General features: G+C 39.5%; 1 protein-coding gene across 6 annotated transcripts in view; it reads left to right on the forward strand.

Annotated features, from left to right (window-relative positions):
* LOC125457434 (guanylate cyclase soluble subunit beta-2-like) overlaps positions 1 to 18,921 on the forward strand; it is a 64,335-nt gene that overhangs the window by 28,660 nt on the left and 16,754 nt on the right. For all 6 annotated transcript variants that reach the window (XM_059651052.1, XM_048541617.1, XM_048541618.1 and 3 more), the window contains 9 exons: positions 4,228 to 4,448; positions 7,215 to 7,317; positions 7,653 to 7,756; positions 11,456 to 11,672; positions 13,693 to 14,013; positions 16,322 to 16,470; positions 16,678 to 16,824; positions 16,985 to 17,139; positions 17,334 to 17,539. In XM_059651052.1, coding sequence (XP_059507035.1) covers positions 4,228 to 4,448; positions 7,215 to 7,317; positions 7,653 to 7,756; positions 11,456 to 11,672; positions 13,693 to 14,013; positions 16,322 to 16,470; positions 16,678 to 16,824; positions 16,985 to 17,139; positions 17,334 to 17,539 — 1,623 coding nt within the window. The remainder of the gene's footprint in view (positions 1 to 4,227; positions 4,449 to 7,214; positions 7,318 to 7,652; positions 7,757 to 11,455; positions 11,673 to 13,692; positions 14,014 to 16,321; positions 16,471 to 16,677; positions 16,825 to 16,984; positions 17,140 to 17,333; positions 17,540 to 18,921) is intronic.

The raw sequence follows: 18,921 nt of genomic DNA on the forward strand, positions 1-18,921 counted from the left end.
TCAAGAGCGAATATACGGTAAATGGAAAACCCCTGGGGAAAATTGATGCACAGAGAGAGGTGTTCAGGTCCATTGTACCCTGAAGGTGCCAATGCAGGTCGATAGAGTGGTCAAGAAGGCATACGGCATGCTTTCATTCATCGGACAGGGTATTGAGTACAAGAGTCGGCAGGACTTGTTACAGTTGTATAGGATTTTGGTTCGACCACATTTGGAATACTGCGTACAGTTCTGGCTGCCACATTACCAAAAGGATGTGGATGCTTTAGAGAGGGTGCAAAGGAGGTTCACCAGGATGTTGCCTGGTATAGAGGATGCTAGCTATGAAGAGAGGTTGAGTAGATTAGGATTATTTACATTAGAAAGACGGACGTTGAGGGGGGACCTGATTGAGGTCTACAAAATAGGAGAGGTATAGACAAGGTGGATAGCCAGAAGCTTTTTCCCAGAGTGGGGTCTCAATTACAAGGGGTCACGATTTCAAGGTGAGACAGGAAAAGTTTAAGGGAGATATGCATGGAAAGTTCTTTACACAGAGGGTGGTGGGTGCCTGGACCCATTGCCAGACGAGGTGGTAGAGGCTGGCATGATAGCATCATTTAAGATGTATCTAGACAGATACATGAATTGGCAGGGAGCAGAGTGATGCAGATCCTTGGAAAATAGGTAACAGGTTTAGATAGAGGATCTGGATTGGCATAGGCTTTGAGGGCCGAAGGGCCTGTTCCTGAGCTGTAATGTTATTTGTTATTTGTTTACTCCCTACCCCACCTCCCTTCTTATTTTCTGCTTATAAACCAATGTTTTCGCAGCTACCATCAGTTCTGAGGAAGTGTCACTGGACCCGAAACATTAACTCTGATTTTTTCTTCACACGTGCTGCTGAGCTTTTCCAACTTATGTTTTTGTTTCTGTTTCTGTTCCTGATTTACAGTTCTTTTGGTTTTTGTATGAGTTATATGAATATGGGTTTCCAGATTCGGGTTGTTAATCTCATTGAGTCAGGGAGGTCAGACTGATGTAAAAGGATAAATGACAAGGCTGCCTGAATGTCTGACTCAGTGAGAGGCTGTGCCATTGTCAAATGCTATGCATTTTTAAAGAAAAGGTGATTGGTGTTGGAATGCCAACTCTGAAAAGTTATTTCGGTGGTGAAGAAATCAGGCAGCAATTGTGAAGAAGTAAGTTGGCTGCAATGTTTTGAAGTTGGGGGTAAGCATTTTCTTACATCATGCCATTTAGGAAGCTTGACTCATACGACCCTGCCACAGTGGACCGGGTCCAAATATGTGGAAAGAATGTGAGAGAGATAGTAGGAACTACCGATGCTGGATAATCTGAGATAACAAGGTGTAGAGCTAGATGCACACATCAGGCCAAGCAGCAGGAAAGCTGATGTTTCGGGTCTGGACCCTTCTTCAGAAAAATGAGACTCTTTGTGGAAAGAATGTGCTTTTTTTTCCTGGCAGATAACATTGCGGCAAATTAGAAACAATGAGTAATTCTCCTGACACCATATGGAGCTGCAGCTTTTTCTGTCATTAGTTGCCTAACTTTTCCTGAGGCATCAGATATTAAAACATTTTTGGACACGGAGTCATCACTTCATGATAGCAGATGGCATATTGTTATAAGGAGCAAGAGTGATTGTGCCAAGCAAAGGTTGCCATCAATTATAGGCTGAACTCCACCATTGTCATCCAGGGATCTCCAAAATGAAGATATTGAGGAGGAATTATGTCCGGTGGCCAGGCTTGGAGTCTGACATAGCTGCATTCGAGGGACATTACCCAGAGTGCCAATGAGGACAGAAATTACCACCGGCAGCTTCCCCACATACTTGGGAATGTCTGGATAAACCTTGGACTCTATTGCATGTTCACTATGCAGGACTTCTCATGGGTTCAATGCTTTTAGCCATTGTGGACATCTACTCAAATTGGTTGAACATGCAAAGAGTCCATTTGTCAAACACATGATAGAAAAATTGCATCTTTTGTGACACACAGATTCCGAGAGGAATTGGCCACAGATAATGGGCCCTTATTTATCAGCAGGCAATTTGGTTATTTCTTAAAATTGAATGGGTTTCAACATTTTAGGACAGTTCCATACCATCCATTATCTAATGGCTTGGCAGAAACAGCGGACCAAACTTTGAAGGCTGACTGAAGAAACAGCATATAGCCTCACTAGAGACCAAGTTGTCACAGTTCTTGTTTAGTTATAGGACCACCCCATATGCCACACAGGGATAGAACCAGCAGAATTGCTAATGGGTAAAAGACTGTGCACCAGCTAAGTCTGATCTTCCCAGACCTTGTAGCAAAGGTGAACTGGCATCAGGAACACCAGTGCCGATCTCAAGACTCTGCCAAATGAGACTGAGAGTTGGATACAGGGAACAAGGTTTGGTGCAAGAATCATGGAAATATCCCTGCATGGATAATATGTTTGGTCAATGTGAGATTGGCACCAGTGACTTATAAAATTCGAGTTGTTGCGACAGTTCTGAAGAAGCATGTGGATCATTTGAAAGCTGGAAATTTACAGACAGAGAGGGTGAAACTTGCTCTGACCTTCAGGAATACTTCAGGGACCCATTGATTCACCCTTTCCATCAAACATTGTTGAGTCCTCTGAACCTGCAATGTCTTGATGGAATTAGCTGTGTCAATGCTTCTGCCTCCAAAAGAAGGTAATGAAAGTCTACTGAGGGTTCAGGCATGAGAAGTGAACTCCTGGTCATTACATGCCTGTTAAGCCCGATTCTGAGTAGGAGGAACCTGACCTGGTGTTAAAACACTCCAGGAGGCTTTCAAAGGAATCAGACCACCCTGTGTCCATGGAGTCAGAGGGGAAGGGATGTAGAGATTGTAATGAGGTCCACCAGCTGGATGTTCTAAATATGAGTTATCCAATTAGGGCTGGTAATCTGGCCCAATCAGGGAGGCCTGGCTGACATTTAGGATGAATGTCAGGGATATGCCTGACTCAACGAGAGGGAGTTCTATTGTCAAATGCTATGCATTTGTAAATAAAGAGTGATAGGTGATGATGTGTTGGCCTCACACTCACACTTTCAGCACCTTTTGTGGGCGAAACATTCATGGATTAAAATGCCCAGGAGCATGTTTCAGGTCTCAGAAAATTCTAGGTTAATGAAATTTGAATTGAAACTAAATGAGGGATTTGGAATCATAGAATACATTTCAGCGTTCTGCTCAAGGGGTTTATGAAACCATTGCTATATAAAGTGGCACTTGACTGCCAACTTAAACAAATTGAGTAATACATAGCAGAATATACTCTTAAAATTTGTTTTCAATTTACTTATGTTAGCCTTTTATAAGATCTGACTGTTCTATTCTAGAGACACAATTTTCTGGATTTTCATCACTGTGGTAGGTAGTCAGAGGTGGGAAATTTTCCAGAAAGAGCTGGGAGGCAGCTGTAGGGGCTGGAGGTTCCTGAGGTGAGTTGTTTGAAAGATCTGTCTTGATGCTCTGGGGCTTCATCCCAGTTGCAGTGAAAATAATAAGACCCTTTACTCCTCACCACCTGTATACCCTGGGCATCATCCACGCTACCGCATACCACAAACCCACACCTTATGGCCGTTATACCCTTCTTATCAGGCTAACACTCCTCAATGAGCCCCCATCGCCCCTCATACCTTTCATGTCAATCTATGGCACTTCTATGCCCTATCACCATGTACTCTAGAGAGGACAAATACAGTATCTATGAAAATACAGTCAATAATGTCCATCTTGTTGAAATTTCAATCTGAGCAGTCCTTAGATTACTATGTATATTTGTATTAACTGCCAAAGCGAATACATGTGCAGTCATTCATTCTGTAAGTCACAAGGTCAAAATTCTGGAACTCCCTTCCTCACAGAACCATGAAGTATCTACATCATAGAAACTACAGGTGTTAAAGAAAACATCACCTTTTCCAGGGCCATTAGGGATGGTCGATAAATGCTGCCAGCAATGGTCACCTTCCGAGATTGGATATAAAAAACCGAAGCTTGGTTTATGTGATGTATGATTAAAGTATTGCACCATGTTTATTAGTTGTTGCATTTTACAGTACAGCTTGTAAGTACGCTCATTCAGCTTTTTCAATGTTTTTTTTTCAATTTAGGAAGAAAATTTGTTATATTTGACATTTTTAATAACCTCATCAAAGTTCATCATCAATCCATTTATCTTCATTAGGTATACTTGGTGCAGTGGCCCTGGATTTTTTTAATAGTGAAATCACGATGGATATTGTGAATCAGATGGAAGAGGAAGAACGAACGGGTAAAAAGGAACATGTTGTTTTTCTGGTAACTCAGAAACCAGCATATTCACATAAACGACGCAGCAGGTTATCTGCGAAGCCACAGTATCTGTCTGATACGTGCAAACAAAGTGAAAAACAGTTAAATAAACTGGTATGTTGCAAACTGTAAAACATTTTCTTGCTATTATTGTAATAGATAAAACGAAGTGATGAGTTCAAATGCTGTAAGCTTAGCCCCTCCACTTCCACATATATCTGATGCCGGTTGGCAATGTCATCCACATGGGGCAAGCTCCGTGTACACCCAGCTGTATCTGTCCAGCGCCTTTCTTGACTCCCTCCCTGCCTTTGTGCTGTTGGACTGCTTATATGACATCCAGGCTTGAATGAACCAGAATCCCATCCAATTGAGAACAAAACATTTACCCCCCACCACAAATGGGTGCCACAGTGGCTCGGTAGTTAGCACTGCTGCCTCACAGCACCAGGGACTCAGGTTCGATTCCAGCCTCGGGCAACTGTCTGTGTACAGTTTGTACATTCTCCCCGTGTCTGTGTTGGTGTCCTCTGGGTGCTTTGGTTTCATCCCACAGTCTAAAGATATGCACGTTAGGTGGATTGGTCATGCTAAATTGCCCATGTATCCAAAAAATGAGCAGTCTAGGTGTGTTAACTGTTGAAAATATAGGATAGATGGGTTGGTGTGGACTTCTTGGGCTAACTGGCCTGTTACCGCAACACAAGGACTCTGTTTACGCTATCTATCTAACTCCATACATTTGTAATTAGTTTGATGCCCCTCATTGTCCAATGCTTTCGGCCGAACCAGACTGCTTACAAAGCCATAACTCCTCAAGTACAAGGAAGACATGTTTGCACTTCAGGATTCTGGTCTGCTTTTACCTCCATTTCTCCTGCTGACAGTTTAATTTGTGAGTTTGTAGCCCTAAAGTTCAACTATTTCAATGCTTTCGATACTGCACGCTACTCTGATTCAGAATTATGCTCCTAACACCCCCCATCCAATTTTGTCAATAATTCTATTTTCTTACCAACTTACATGGATTCTCAATTCCTCAGTAGTTCAATTTAAAACTATCATCATTTTCATCATCGAGACTTCCATTTCTCAAATCTTATCTAGCCCTACAATGCCATTTCTGAACTTATTAGCCTTGCCACTCAGCCATCTTTTGTATCCGTGCCACTAACTTGCCCACCTTCCCACCACTTCCACCCCCCTCCCCCACCTTAACATGACCAATTACAACCACACATCAGGCTATCTAGGCTCAAAGCTCTAGAATTTGCTCCCCAAATGTTTCTGCCCCTCTAATCCCTTTTTCCTGTTTAAAACTCTAATTAAAATCTATCTCTCCAAGCAAGGCTTTACCCCCTGCTGCAATTAAAGCCTCCATTTACTCACCATCTATTTTTCTTTTGTGTTTCTATAAATTAACTGTCCCTTGTCATTGTATAGGATTGACATTTGAGAATCCTCCCCGATCAGTAACATGCTGGTGACAATTAACCAGAAACTGAACTGGATTAGCCATATAAATACTATATCTAGAAGAGCAGTTCAGAGGCTATGAACCATGGAGTAAGTAACTCGCCTGCCTCCCCAATGTCTGTTCACCATCTACATGTTAGAAGTGTGATGGGAAGTAATATGTTCAAATACAACAAAATCTGGATAATATCCATGCTTGGGCTGACAAATGGCAAGTAACATTTACACTGCACAAGGCAATGACCGTGTCTAACAAGATACAATCCTACCATTTCCCCTTGACATTCAATGGTGTTACCATCACGGAATTCCCTCAATATCAACATTCCATGTTTTACTATTGAACAGAAACCCATATAAGTGCAATGGCTAAAACAGCAGGTCAGAGGTTAGGAATACAATAGCATAACCCACCTTCTGACTCCTCAGAGCCTGTCCATTATTTACAAGTCACAAGTCAGGAGCATTGTGGAATACTCCCTGCTTTGCTGAATAGAGCAACTCCAGGAAAAATGCAGCCAGTTGACTGGCACCACATCCACTCCTTCTGCGGCCGATACTCAGTAGCGGCAGTGTGTACTATGTACGAGATGCACTGCAGAAATTCTCCAAAGATCCTCAGACAGCATCTTCCAAACCCAAGAACACTTCTACTGAAAAGGACAGGGCAGCAGTTATATGGGATTGCCACGCCCTCCCCCAAGCTCCCCTTCAAACCACTCACCATCCTTATTTGGAAATATATCACCGTTTCTTCACTGCGTCTGGGTAAAAAAATGTCATGGGATTCCCTCTCTAAGGGCATTCTAGGACTACTTATAGCATGTAGACTGCAGTGGTTCAAGAAGATAGCTCATCGCCACCTTCTCAAAGGCAACGAGGGACAGGCAATAAATGCTGGTCAACCATCAAAGCCCATATCCCATGAGTGAATAAAACAACCCACAATCACTATTGCCTAAAGATCAAGGGCAACAGATGCATGGGAATATCACCAATGCCAATTATCCCTTAAAACCAATAAGCATCCTGACTTGGAAGTATATTGCCATTCCTTCAGTGTTGCTGGGTCAAAGTCTGAGAAATCCTTCCATAGTGGTGTTGTGGGTCTGCCTCCACTGTATGACTTTAGCTGTTCAAGGCTGCTCATTACCACCTTCCCAAGTGCATTTTGGGACGGGCAATGAATGCTGTCCAAGCCTCAATGCTGACATCCCAGGATTGAATAAGAAAGTTACATTTATATTTATTTTTACATTGTCAGCATTGTATAAATGTAAAACGTGTTGGTATCAATATGATACCATCTAACATTATGAGTATAAGTCACAAGACTTGTCAATATGCATAGTTGGGCAAAGTCTAAATATTTAATTGGACATTGTCCAAAATCCTGTGTTTCAGGACTTGGAAAGAGCAATGGCCAAGATTAGAAGCAAAGCCTCTGGATCCCCTGTCAGGAAAAAACACTGGGAAACAGTTCGTGGGATTGTCAAATTGGGAAAAGGTAACCACTGGGACGTCTCCGAAATTGGTTCAGCTAATATAAATAATAAGATGGCTCAAACCTTTACCTTGTGTCACTCACTGTTTTCTGTGTGTCAGAAAGCTTTTTTGCAAAGTATGAGCCCATGAGATAGAGTAACAACTCCTATTCAGATGGAAATCAAATCCCTCTCAGTACCAAGCAGACAGCTTTCTGGCTAATAATTTTATAAAGTACCTAAATGACTGAGGTAATTTTGTATCCCTGTAATTTTAAATTCAAATGTCTGCTCATTGCGTCTTACATCAGTCATGAATATAAAGTTATGGAATTTATGTTACACTTTGTTTTGATAGGCAAGTTATTAAGAGGCTTTGAACCAGTCTATCCAGAGAGATTGTGGGTTGATGTAAAAACATTTTGCAATTCTTTTCCTTTTCACATTGTCTTCAATGAAGAGGTGAGTCTCCTGTCCCTTTGCTCTTTGAAAAGTGCTGTTGAAATACCAAGGTTTGTGTAAATGACGATTGGAATGTATTTTTCACTCAGTTTTTGCTTTTCTGGCCCAAAGCCATGAATTCTTGCTGGAATAGATCCCATATGTGTTGTGAACCATCCTATAACTTGCCTAAGTATCTATTATACATATCCAAAGCTTTTTAGCAAATGTTGACACCTATTTGCCTGCCACAGCAGAACTCAAAAATTTACTCACGTGCAAGTCACTGGACAACAATTGAGAGCAAAAGAGAATAAAGACAGGGAAAATACACTACAAGGGCAAACTAATGGGGACTATAAAAAACTCTTAATAAGAGTTTCTTTAAATATATAAAAAGAAAGAGGTCAAAGTGAACATCGACCCCTTAGAAAATGAATCTGGGGAGTTTTTTTGGGATCAATGAAATGGCAGAGGAGTTAACCAGATATTTTACATCAGTCTTTACAGTGAACATTCCATTAATACTAAAGAATGCAGAGGAAGAATTAAGTACCATCACCATCATGAGAGAAATAGCATTAGACAAACTAATAGGTCCAAAGGCAGGTCTGTCCCCTGGCCCTGATTGCTTACATCCTAGGATCCTAAAAGAAGTAGCTACAGAGATGGTGGATGCATTGGTTGTAATTTTCCAAAAATCATGAGGTTCTGGAGACGTACCAGAAGGTTGAAAAGCTGCTAACTTGACAACTCCATTCAAAAAGGGAGGGAGATAAAAAGCAGTTAACTATAGGCTGATTAGCCTAGCATCTATTGTTGGAAAAGTATTGGAATAAATTATTAAGGAAGTAATAGCAGAACATTTGAAACATCAAAATCTAATCAAGCAAAGTCAAAGAGCTGGTGTGTGTGTGCCTCTCCAGCAAACCTGGAGGGTGCTCGGCTTGGCTCAGTGTGGCAGCTACCAACCCGTCTATGGAGGCAGCCAGGCAGTTTGCAGCTTCTGGCCAAGGACGGCCGCGTTCTGTATTGTCAGTCCATCTGCTGCTGTTGCTCCTCCCTGTGCGTGTGATCAAAAGCCCTGATTACTGGCCCTACAGGGTCCTCTTCTGTCTGGGGCTGACCCAGTGCCTGGTCTCTGGGAGTCCTTTCTATGTCAGTGGCGTGGGACATTTCTGCTCACCAGAATGTGCCACTCAAGTTTCATCATGCCGGTTCACACCAAGGTGCCAATATCTGGGCAGGGAGTAGCTTTGTTGATACTTCCTTTGCGGCTATGTACACTTGTCTTCAGCGGTCAACTTCGGTGGAGGCAGCATTTCTCCTCAGAGGTTGAGAGCAGACTTTAAGAGCTTGCAAGTTTTGAGAGAGAGTTGGTATCAGGGACAGAGGTTAGAAATGACATCCAATAACTGAGAGTGACAGCGGGTTTAATGGGAGAGTGGCAGTGGTGTGCAGAATGGTACTTCCTTGTTTGGGAGGACATGGAGGTTTCTACTTCCCTGCAGAGTGGTCTCCAGCTTCTCCTGCAAAAGCCAAAATTCTGTCCTCATAGGGGATGATGAGTCTGATATCAGACACACCGCTATCTATACGGACTGTCTTCATCCTGTTATGGGCTGTTTCCTCCTGTAATCAGTGAAAGGAGTTGACTGAGTGACATGACAGACAGAGGCTTGGCTGTTAGCACAAGAGCATTTAGGGGAATTGTAGTGAGGTGTTCTTAGGGACTGAGGAGACAGATCAGAGGGCATGTGGGTTTAGTGTTTTATGAAGGTAAGTGGGGAGAGCCAGCGATGGAAGATGTTGCCTGGATAGTGAGGATGGTGCAGCAAGAGTCATGATCGGATGTAGATACAGTGGCAGTTATACAGTGTGAAATGACAGAGAAAGGAGTAACCCTGCAGAGTGGAGAAGCCACTGAGGTTTTTATGGCACCACTAGTCATCCCCCACAGCTTGTTGATGGCAGTGACCCAGACCAGGTCAGCAGGGTCTGGTGGTGCAGCCTCCTCTGCTGGCCCTCCAACAAAATCATTTGAACCTATGAAATTTATTGTGATTTGATTTCCTTAGAAAAGCTATGTTACTTTCTGGCTGACATTTCCTCAATTTAATATTTCTGTTGACTTTTCATAAAATGGGAACTAGCCAATAAAAGTTGGGAGCCACAGATGACTTAAGAAGCTAAAAGTTGCCAACAGGTTACCGTTAATTGCCAATTGCAAGACAAGAGTTTCAAACTTTTCTCAACTTTGCATGTTGGAACTATTTCTTACTTCCAATTCTTCAAGGTCTGGTCTAATTTTTAGACTAAGGCCTCTTGTCCTAGGCTCCATAACCAGCCAAAATAGTTTCTCGCTATCAACCTTATATCTTAAATCTTGATCAAATCATCATTGGCCCTTCTAAATTCCAGGAAATAAAACCACTGTTTGTGTAGTCATGCCTTCAAATTTAACCTCGATTTCCCTAGGTCAGGTTTTATGGTTGTGGCCTTAAGGTTTCTGATATAACAAAAAATAGTAAATTATTCTGAATGCTATTTTAAGCTGTTTTTACATATCAGCATCAATGTGGTTGAATTTTATCTTTGCTCTGAAGATTTTAAGCATAAATTCTGTTTTAAAGATGACTTTACTGAGAAATTTAAGGCTAACATTTCTCATACATATCAAAAATGACTATAAAAACACAAAGACAAGGATTTTTTCTCATTTTTGTAAGTACGTTTCTTATTGTTGTTTCATTCCAGGTAAAAAGTCAATGCTTTGCTAATGTTAGTCTTTTGTTTTCTGGCTCCAAGCAATTTATATTTTAAGCTCAGATAACCAAATTTTCTGAAGAAAGATTCTGACCCAAAACATCACCTTTCCTGTTCCCCTGATGCTGCCTGGTTTGCTGTGTTCCTCTAGCTCCACATTTTGTTATCTCTGACTCCAGCATCTGCAGTTCTTGGTATCTCTTATATTTTAGACTAATTTCTTAAAAAAATAGACTTTTCAGGTAAAAGGTTTGCTGACCCACATGCTAAATCAACTACTTTCGATAAGATTATGATTAAACAGGAACCAGTTATGTCTATCCACCCTTTGTCTCGTGTCATATAAAATCTGTGGCTAGTAACAATTGATTACACTCAAAACTTGTAATTGATCTATGGTGTTGTGTGCTTTCCAAATTTGATACTTTTGATGATTTTTAATTACGCAAAGTTGTATTTGCATATATTGAAATAATGGATACAATACTATAAAAAACAATTGTTTGGTAACTGGATTAATTAGTTTAATCGTTGCCACTGTATTTTTGTAAGATTTCACAAACAATTAAGTCCTTAAATTGTAACAAGAAATTTTCATTGAAAGAGAATTTAAATCTTAAAGAGCACTCTGGACAATCAGTCGAATTTCATAACAGTATAAAGAGTCTAAATCTCGATCCAAGTTTTGGGTTGATGCTAAATGTATCAGAAGCCACCAAATTCTAAAATTAAATATGCAGTGGAAGGCCCCATCAGAAATTAATGCTGTATCTAGTTTGAAAACTGATTAAAGAGTTTTGTAAAAGCAACAATTATCAACTCCATGTAACTGAACAAAAGCAGATGTCTTATCTTTCAATTTTATGCCTTGCAAGTTAATGTTTCAATTTATTTATTCTGAAAATGTTGATTAGTAAAATGTTTTATGCTAAACACTTGTGTTGGACTTTTAAGCTTAGGGTAAAACAAGCAGGGATAAATATACAGAAGCTGGTCCCAGGACTTCAAACAATGGACATCCGACTTGATGAATACTTCAACATTGTTCACCCGGAAGTAACATTCAAAATATCAAGTGTGCGGAAATTTATTAATAGCTTATTTGTGTTAAGAACAAAACGGGAAATGATGCCAGAATCATGGAAGCATCGTCCAATGTTGGAACTAAGAGGTATGTTTAAAAAAGTGAGACAACTGCTAATTTTTAAAAATATATGTATATGTATAATATATATATCTATCTAAAGTCAAAATGATTCCTTGTCATCGTAATTCCTTCCACTAATTGGCATTATGGGATGTCCTTTGATCAATTCCATTCTTCCCTACTCAAATGCAGTCAGTTCTCCTTTATAAGTTAGTCTATCCCATGCAGTCTCAAGAAAATCAGCAGCCGAATGTTCTTGATGTTACATTATAAAAATGTTTTGAATAATTAACAGTAACAATTTTATGATTTTATTTTGCTCAAATTGTGCTAATGACCTCATCAGAGTAGTGACTTTAAGGAGCACATTGTCTGAGAAGCCTTCAGGCAGCAGAACTGTTTCCTGAGCATCCCAGTAGTCTGTTCTATCATGTTTTGTGCAGTGGTATGGCTGTTGTTGAATGGTATTGAATAGTTGTGGAGTAATGAACTATCTGTCACACAGGTAGTACTTAACATCTAACCTCCTCTGTCTGGTCTGATATGGTGGGTCCAGTGCTGAAGAAATACCATACTGGTGCAGAATAAAAACATTATGTTTGTTGCACCGGATTGTGAGCATTCGAAAGCATGATGTGCTGTATGGAACGCACACCAACCATACATTCAGGGAGTTGGATCCTTTTGCAGCTGTAGAAACATCTCATGCAAAGTCACAGTTACACATTTTCTGGGACCCTGCACCACAGAGACACCAGGTGTATATCTCACTTCCTTTGGCAGAGGGAAATCAATTACATGCCTCATGTGGCATAAAGAAGACTCCTTATGCAGCAAGGGATGAGAAGTTTACAGACATTAGAGTTTTCACCTGTTTCAGCCTGGAAAAACCCAATGCAAAGCATCATGGCTATAGTAACTTTTCCAGCCCTAGGGAATGCTATTCTTGCCCTCCGCTGTTGCTGAAATCTGCATGGCAGAGGAGGCAGATTTCTAGGAGCATCTCTTCCTTCAAACTGAACTGATGCACACACTGTTCCTGGAAGGTGTTGTGTGGATAAAGATTCCTTCTTCACCTTCTCCCTCTTCTGAGCGACATGACAGAAAGCCTTAAAGTCACAATCAATCCATGTGCAGCACTATCTCCTGTCAAATCACCAACTTTAAACAACTCTGGATAGAATTTAATGAGCATCTTACTGGAGGGCAGTTGTTGATTCCTTTGAATAGCACTGGTTGGGGGCTGGGTACTGTAGGCAAGTTCTTCTTGCTGTTGCAACTATCTTTGGTTGCGTGAGTTTAACAGGAGGCATTCACTGGAGTAGCATAGTTGGTAATGGTGGCACTGATGTTGAATCAGAATTGCTGTCTGCACAATATATTCTTTTTACATCCATGTGCAATCTTAATAGACCATGCTATAGGTATATGTGTGCAGTTGCGGCCCCATTTTACTCTTGACTGACATAAAAAGAACAACTCAGGCAAAGGCAGGAAAATTGGGCAGGGAAATATACCACTGAATTTCTGGTCATTTTCTGACCAAGTAATGATTTTCCAATCTCACTTCTGATGAACTTGCTGCCTCACAAGGGGTGTCCAGAACCACATAAAGTGGTAATGGGTGCAGTCACATCAAAGCCATATTTTCTGCCATTACTATCATAGATAAACTAGTGCTTGTAAAATTTAATGACAGACTCTTAGCACAGGAGTCACTTACTGGATGAATAATGGTACCATTGATCTAGCAGAGGCCAGAAGTTATTTTCAGTCAATTCAGAATTTTTCATTGTCATCCAAAGCCTTTGTGGCGATAATTGCTTAATTTGGGTTCTGCATCTATTTGCATTTACTAAAAAGAGGAAGATCTCAACAATTTCTAAGGGTATGAGATGCGGTGAAAGTTAAAATACTGATGACTTTGGTAGAAATATACTAAAGATTATGGTAAAGAATGTTGTGACAGTTATCAAAATGTTATTGTTGCAGTGGAATGTAATATGTGCTTCTCACATTGACATTAATCATCATCCTCCTCCAGGTCAAATGGTGTGGATGGAATATTTACAATGCATGTTGTATCTGTGCTCTCCTTTGCTGCGTAGTTTACATGAGCTGGAAGAGAGGCACATGCACATTTCTGATATCGCCTCTCACGATGTGACCAGGGACCTTATTCTTCTGAATCAGCAGAGACTTGCTGAGATGGAATTATCTAACCAGCTTGAAAGAAAGAAAGAAGAACTGAGAATTCTGTCCAAACATTTGGAGGAAGAAAAGAAGAAAACAGAAGCATTGTTGTATGCAATGCTACCAAAGCATGTGGCGAACCAGCTCAAAGAAGGCAAAAAAGTTGAGGCAGGTGAATGAACTTAAACTAATTTAATAATTAATTGAACATTATATGAACATATTGACTACAGAAGATTGACTCATTGTCAAAGTTGAAGCTCAAAAATGATGATTAGATACTTGAAAAATGATAACTGTTATTGTATGATAACATATTTTCATTCTTTGGAAGGAATGGTATCTTTACTTGAGAATTTGCTGCCCAGTTAAACCAATTTTCAGCCACTGAAGCTTAACTACATTGCAATTTCAGTACTGTTCTTCTGTAATAGCTCTTTCACACTTCCCGACAATGGAAATAAAACGCTTCGGTAGTCACTCAATTTTGAAAATTTGGTAGATACTGACTTCTCCAAACCCTGTTTATATTCTGATGCATGTTTTTGATGTTATTGCAATGTGGCGAGTGTGGGATAATGATACATTCAGTAAAACATAGAAATCAGCAATGATATTTTATAGTATGCTTAAGAATGATGGGCAATTAAAAAATTTTCCTCAATTTAAACATTTTCTTACTTTTCTAGTTAAGTGCTAGACAGGATCTTCCCTTACAGACAGCACCTCATTCACAATGCAATCTGTAACCTGTATGGACATCACGTGTTTAAATCCTGAGATTTGCACGTCTTAATCTGTAGTTTGAAGTAATTTGAAATTGCTGTGTATTTACATTCTGTGTTTAGAGGGTGGAACAGAAAACACTGCACAACAATATCAAAGGTGTTATTTAAATACTATAAACATCAGCATGGGTGTTTTATGTGTTCCTCTGTCCTCAGTAATTTTCTGCTTAAGGAGAGACACACTTGCAGTCCAATGAAGGTTAACTAAATTGGCCCCAGGGTTGAGAGTATTGTCCAATAATTAAAAGTGAAGTAAATGGAGCCAATACTCTGTAAAGTTGAAATGAATAAGAGGTGACCTAATCGAAGCAACCAAAATTCTGAAGGGATTTGACGAGGTAGAGACTGAGCTGTTGCTTTCTCTAGCTGGGGAATTTATAGTATCAGTCACCATCTCAGGATCACTTAGGGCTGAGATGAGGAAAAACTTCTTCAAAAAGGCTGTAATTCTTCGGATTCTGTACACTAGAAGGTGTTGATATTCCATGTAGAATATATCTAAAGCTGATATAGATGGATGTTTTGAACTGTCAGGGAAGTGAGGGACATGGAAAGTAGGTAAGAGCAGGTTTGACAGAACAACATGATCTACTTCTGCTCCTACTGCCATTTCTTTAGTTTTTCATAGTGAAGGTCAATAAAGTGAAAGTGCAGAATATTTTCTTCTTGACTGTGTGGTCAGGTTTGGGAAAGCCACCCTTTGAGCAACTATGGGAGGCAACTCTCTACTGCCAAAAATAATAAGACATTATCTCATACATGATGGTCCTTTCTCTTTACATGTCTTCACTGATCTCTGTGTTATACTGGACTTGAAGCATTAATTCTGTTTTTCTCTCTTCGCAGATGCTGCCAGACCTGCTGAGTTTCTCTAGCATTCTCTGTGTTTGTTTCAGATTTTTAGCATCTGCAGTATTTTGCTTTTTGCATGTGTATTTTAAGTTGGTTTTGATTTTATTTTAATCATCCTGAACTTATATTAATTATTTTCATTTTTTTCAAAAATGATATGCCAGTTGTGAATTCTCCTCACAGCTGTTCATCCTCTTTCACTTTAAATGTTTATTATTTCCCTCAAAGATATTTCTTGTTGCAGAGTTCATGTTACAAAGAGAGATGTTTGAATTTCTAAATAGAATTGTTGCTCACTACCTAAAGCCTGTTGATTTTTGAACCACCCTAGAAATGGATAGCTAGTGTCCTGTCCAGATCAAGTATGAAACTTGGTAAATTATTTAAATTGAGGACCCCTGTTTAATTATCATTAGGTGGAATATGTGAAATCTGTCAAAATGTAACATGTATTGTTAGTCCACTAGTGCGAATTAAGAGTTAAATTTGCCTTTATTGAGTGGTGACACCTCTCCAGTTGAACTAAAATAAGGCTTGATTATGAAAATGATTCAAAACCCTCACTGATAATCATTTTGTCCACTGCTCCTTAGATCTCAACTGATCCTCATAATGTTCTCTGCTCCAACTGTGCCCCAGCAAAGCATTCTTTGAGTAAATGACTGTGCTTTAAAAAACCTGTTCCAAATCATTTTAAAATAACCATTATAAAATTTGTAAATTTTCACTTTGCCACCTAAACAGAACAGTCAAACTGACTGGTTTCAATCGATCAGTAATATTAACAATGATTCTTGCAAGTTAGTTAAATCGTGAGTGAAATTACTTTTTCTGCTATAGGTGAATTTAGGGAGTGTACCGTGCTGTTCAGTGATGTTGTGACATTTACAAGTATCTGTGCGCAGTGTGAACCAATTCAAATAGTGGTTATGCTCAACACCATGTACTTGAAGTTTGACAGACTAACCACAGTCCATGATGTCTATAAGGTAACAATTTTCTTCATTGAATAGATTTTCAAGACTTTATATAACTACAAGATGAATGCAGTATAGTAAGAAAGGAATGTTTGCCACAAAACAAAAAATGTTGAGGCTAATTAACATTAACAAAATAGCAATAATTTAGTTTAATATAATTCCATGTCTCTGCAAATTCAATATTTTACTGAATTATCTTTATTACCAATTGTAAAGGTGGAGACAATAGGAGATGCCTACATGGTAGTTGGAGGAGTCCCTGTGCCAGTTTCTACACATGCAGAGCGAGTAGCAAATTTTAGCTTGGGAATGATCATAGCAGCTAAAGGTGTAACAAATCCTGTGACAGGATCACCTATCCAGGTATATTATTATTTATAGTATCATATCAAAAATTACAGTTTGTTTATTGATTCATGCAAATTGAATCGTGCAAAGAAATAAATTCCAGGAATGCATTTTGTGTTTTGAATAATTACATTAGTTAAAAGAATGCAGTGGCCTCTATTTCTTCTTTATACAGATAAGAGTTGGAGTAACCACCGGCCCAGTTCTGGCTGGAGTAGTTGGTGAAAAGATGCCTCGATATTGCCTTTTTGGGGACACAGTCAACACAGCTTCAAGAATGGAAAGCCACGGTGTACCAAACAAGATCCACCTCAGTCCTAGTGCTTTCCGGTAAACAATTCAGCTTGTTGTTTTGTTAACAGAACCATAATATTATGTGTACACTTATATTGAAAAATTGCAACAGTTTTAAGAGCAGCCAGTTGAAAGACTTATTATCCCCAGAAAATTTTCACATAGGCTGTTTGTTTATTTCTTGCTATGTGATAAATTGAGATTTATACCTCACTTATTTTCAATTTCAGAGCACTTAAGGATAAAAATTTTGAAATACATGAAAGGGGTGAAATTGAAGTTAAAGGGAAAGGGAAGATGTGCACTTACTTCCTCATTAGAAATCTGGTTGCGTCAGAAAACGAAATCCTGGGCAGGCCATTAAGGGAGTCTGATTCTGGCCGAGAATCTCTGCTGTCCCTCCCTGAATCAAAGGCAGAATATGTCAACCAGAAAGGTAAAGGTTTAACACAAAAGCCCACAAATGATGAAATGCAAGCTAAATGTACTGATGTGTGTGGAGGACTGAAGCAGCAAATCTTCAATTCTCCAAGAAAAATACAGCCTTTTCAAAAGATATGGTGATGATGAAAGAAGTCAGTTATGGATTTAATTTTGAATTTATTTTCATAATCGCAAATCTATAAGTGTGAATCCAGGTCAAACTGATCTGTGGTGTTGCAAACAAGGAGTTCAGATGAAGTTTAGTCTTCAGGCAAAATAAAGTCTGAGGGCAATTTGGAGCGGGATTGCAATTTAGTACCCGTTTAATTTGACTTCATAGCATATTTTACCGCTAAGAACAGAATACAGCTGTTGCCCTGAAAAGAAACCATATTTTAGTATAACAATTTATTTGCAGTGCTGGCAGAGGGACTAAGAAGCTGGTTCTGAAACTTGCTTTGTTGAAGGATCTCACTTATATACTACAGTACTACGTAATATGCATACTATGAAAGTACTGCATATAAGAAATGTTTTAAAAATGTTAATGGGAAAACAATGTGAATGCTTACTTACATGTAGAATTGAGTTGTGCGTATCTATTTTTCACTGTGTGATCCGCCCATCTGTCATCTGATGTTTGACAGTGACACTTGTAAATCAGTCTATATAAAAGTCAACATAATTTACTTTTTGGAGAAGAGTGAATGGAATTAAAGTATGTAGCCATCCAAATGGCTCTTCAGATGCGTTTCCAGGAGCATCCAGATCTTTTTAATAAGTCAGGACAGTTTGTGACTTGGAATGCAACTTGCAGGTGATGTTCCTATAAGTCCATTGCCCTTGATCTATTAGGTAATATGGGCAACAGACTTGGAAGCTGTGTAGTTAAAATGGTGAATGGAGTGTTGATCAAGTATTCTGCTTTGTCCTGGATAGTGTGTGGCTTCCAAAGTAGTTTAGAAGCTATCAGCATCCAGACAAGTGAAGAGTATTCCATCACACTCTTGGCTTGTACTGAATAGATGTTGGATGGGCTTTGGGAAGTCAGAAGATGAGTTACTATTGATAGAATTCCTAACCTTAGAGCTACTATTGTAGCCACAATATTTATGTGACTGGTCCAGTTAATTTTCTTATCAATGTTTGTGTATTATGTTGCACACTCAGCTACACTCATGGTACCATCACTGCATCATCGAATGTGACATGAGAGTATAAATATCCCATTCTCCATCTTACCTCAGTTCACGTAAAGCATGACATTCTAGTGGAAGAATGCTTCTCTGTGATGACACTTCGGTTTAATATTACTCCAACAGCATACAAACCTGAGGAATATAATGTCTGTAAATAATAATAGTTCTAATGGCTTCCTGCAGGATTCCTCAATAC

The sequence above is a fragment of the Stegostoma tigrinum genome, chromosome 14, assembly GCF_030684315.1.
Source record: "Stegostoma tigrinum isolate sSteTig4 chromosome 14, sSteTig4.hap1, whole genome shotgun sequence".
NCBI lineage: Eukaryota > Metazoa > Chordata > Chondrichthyes > Orectolobiformes > Stegostomatidae > Stegostoma > Stegostoma tigrinum.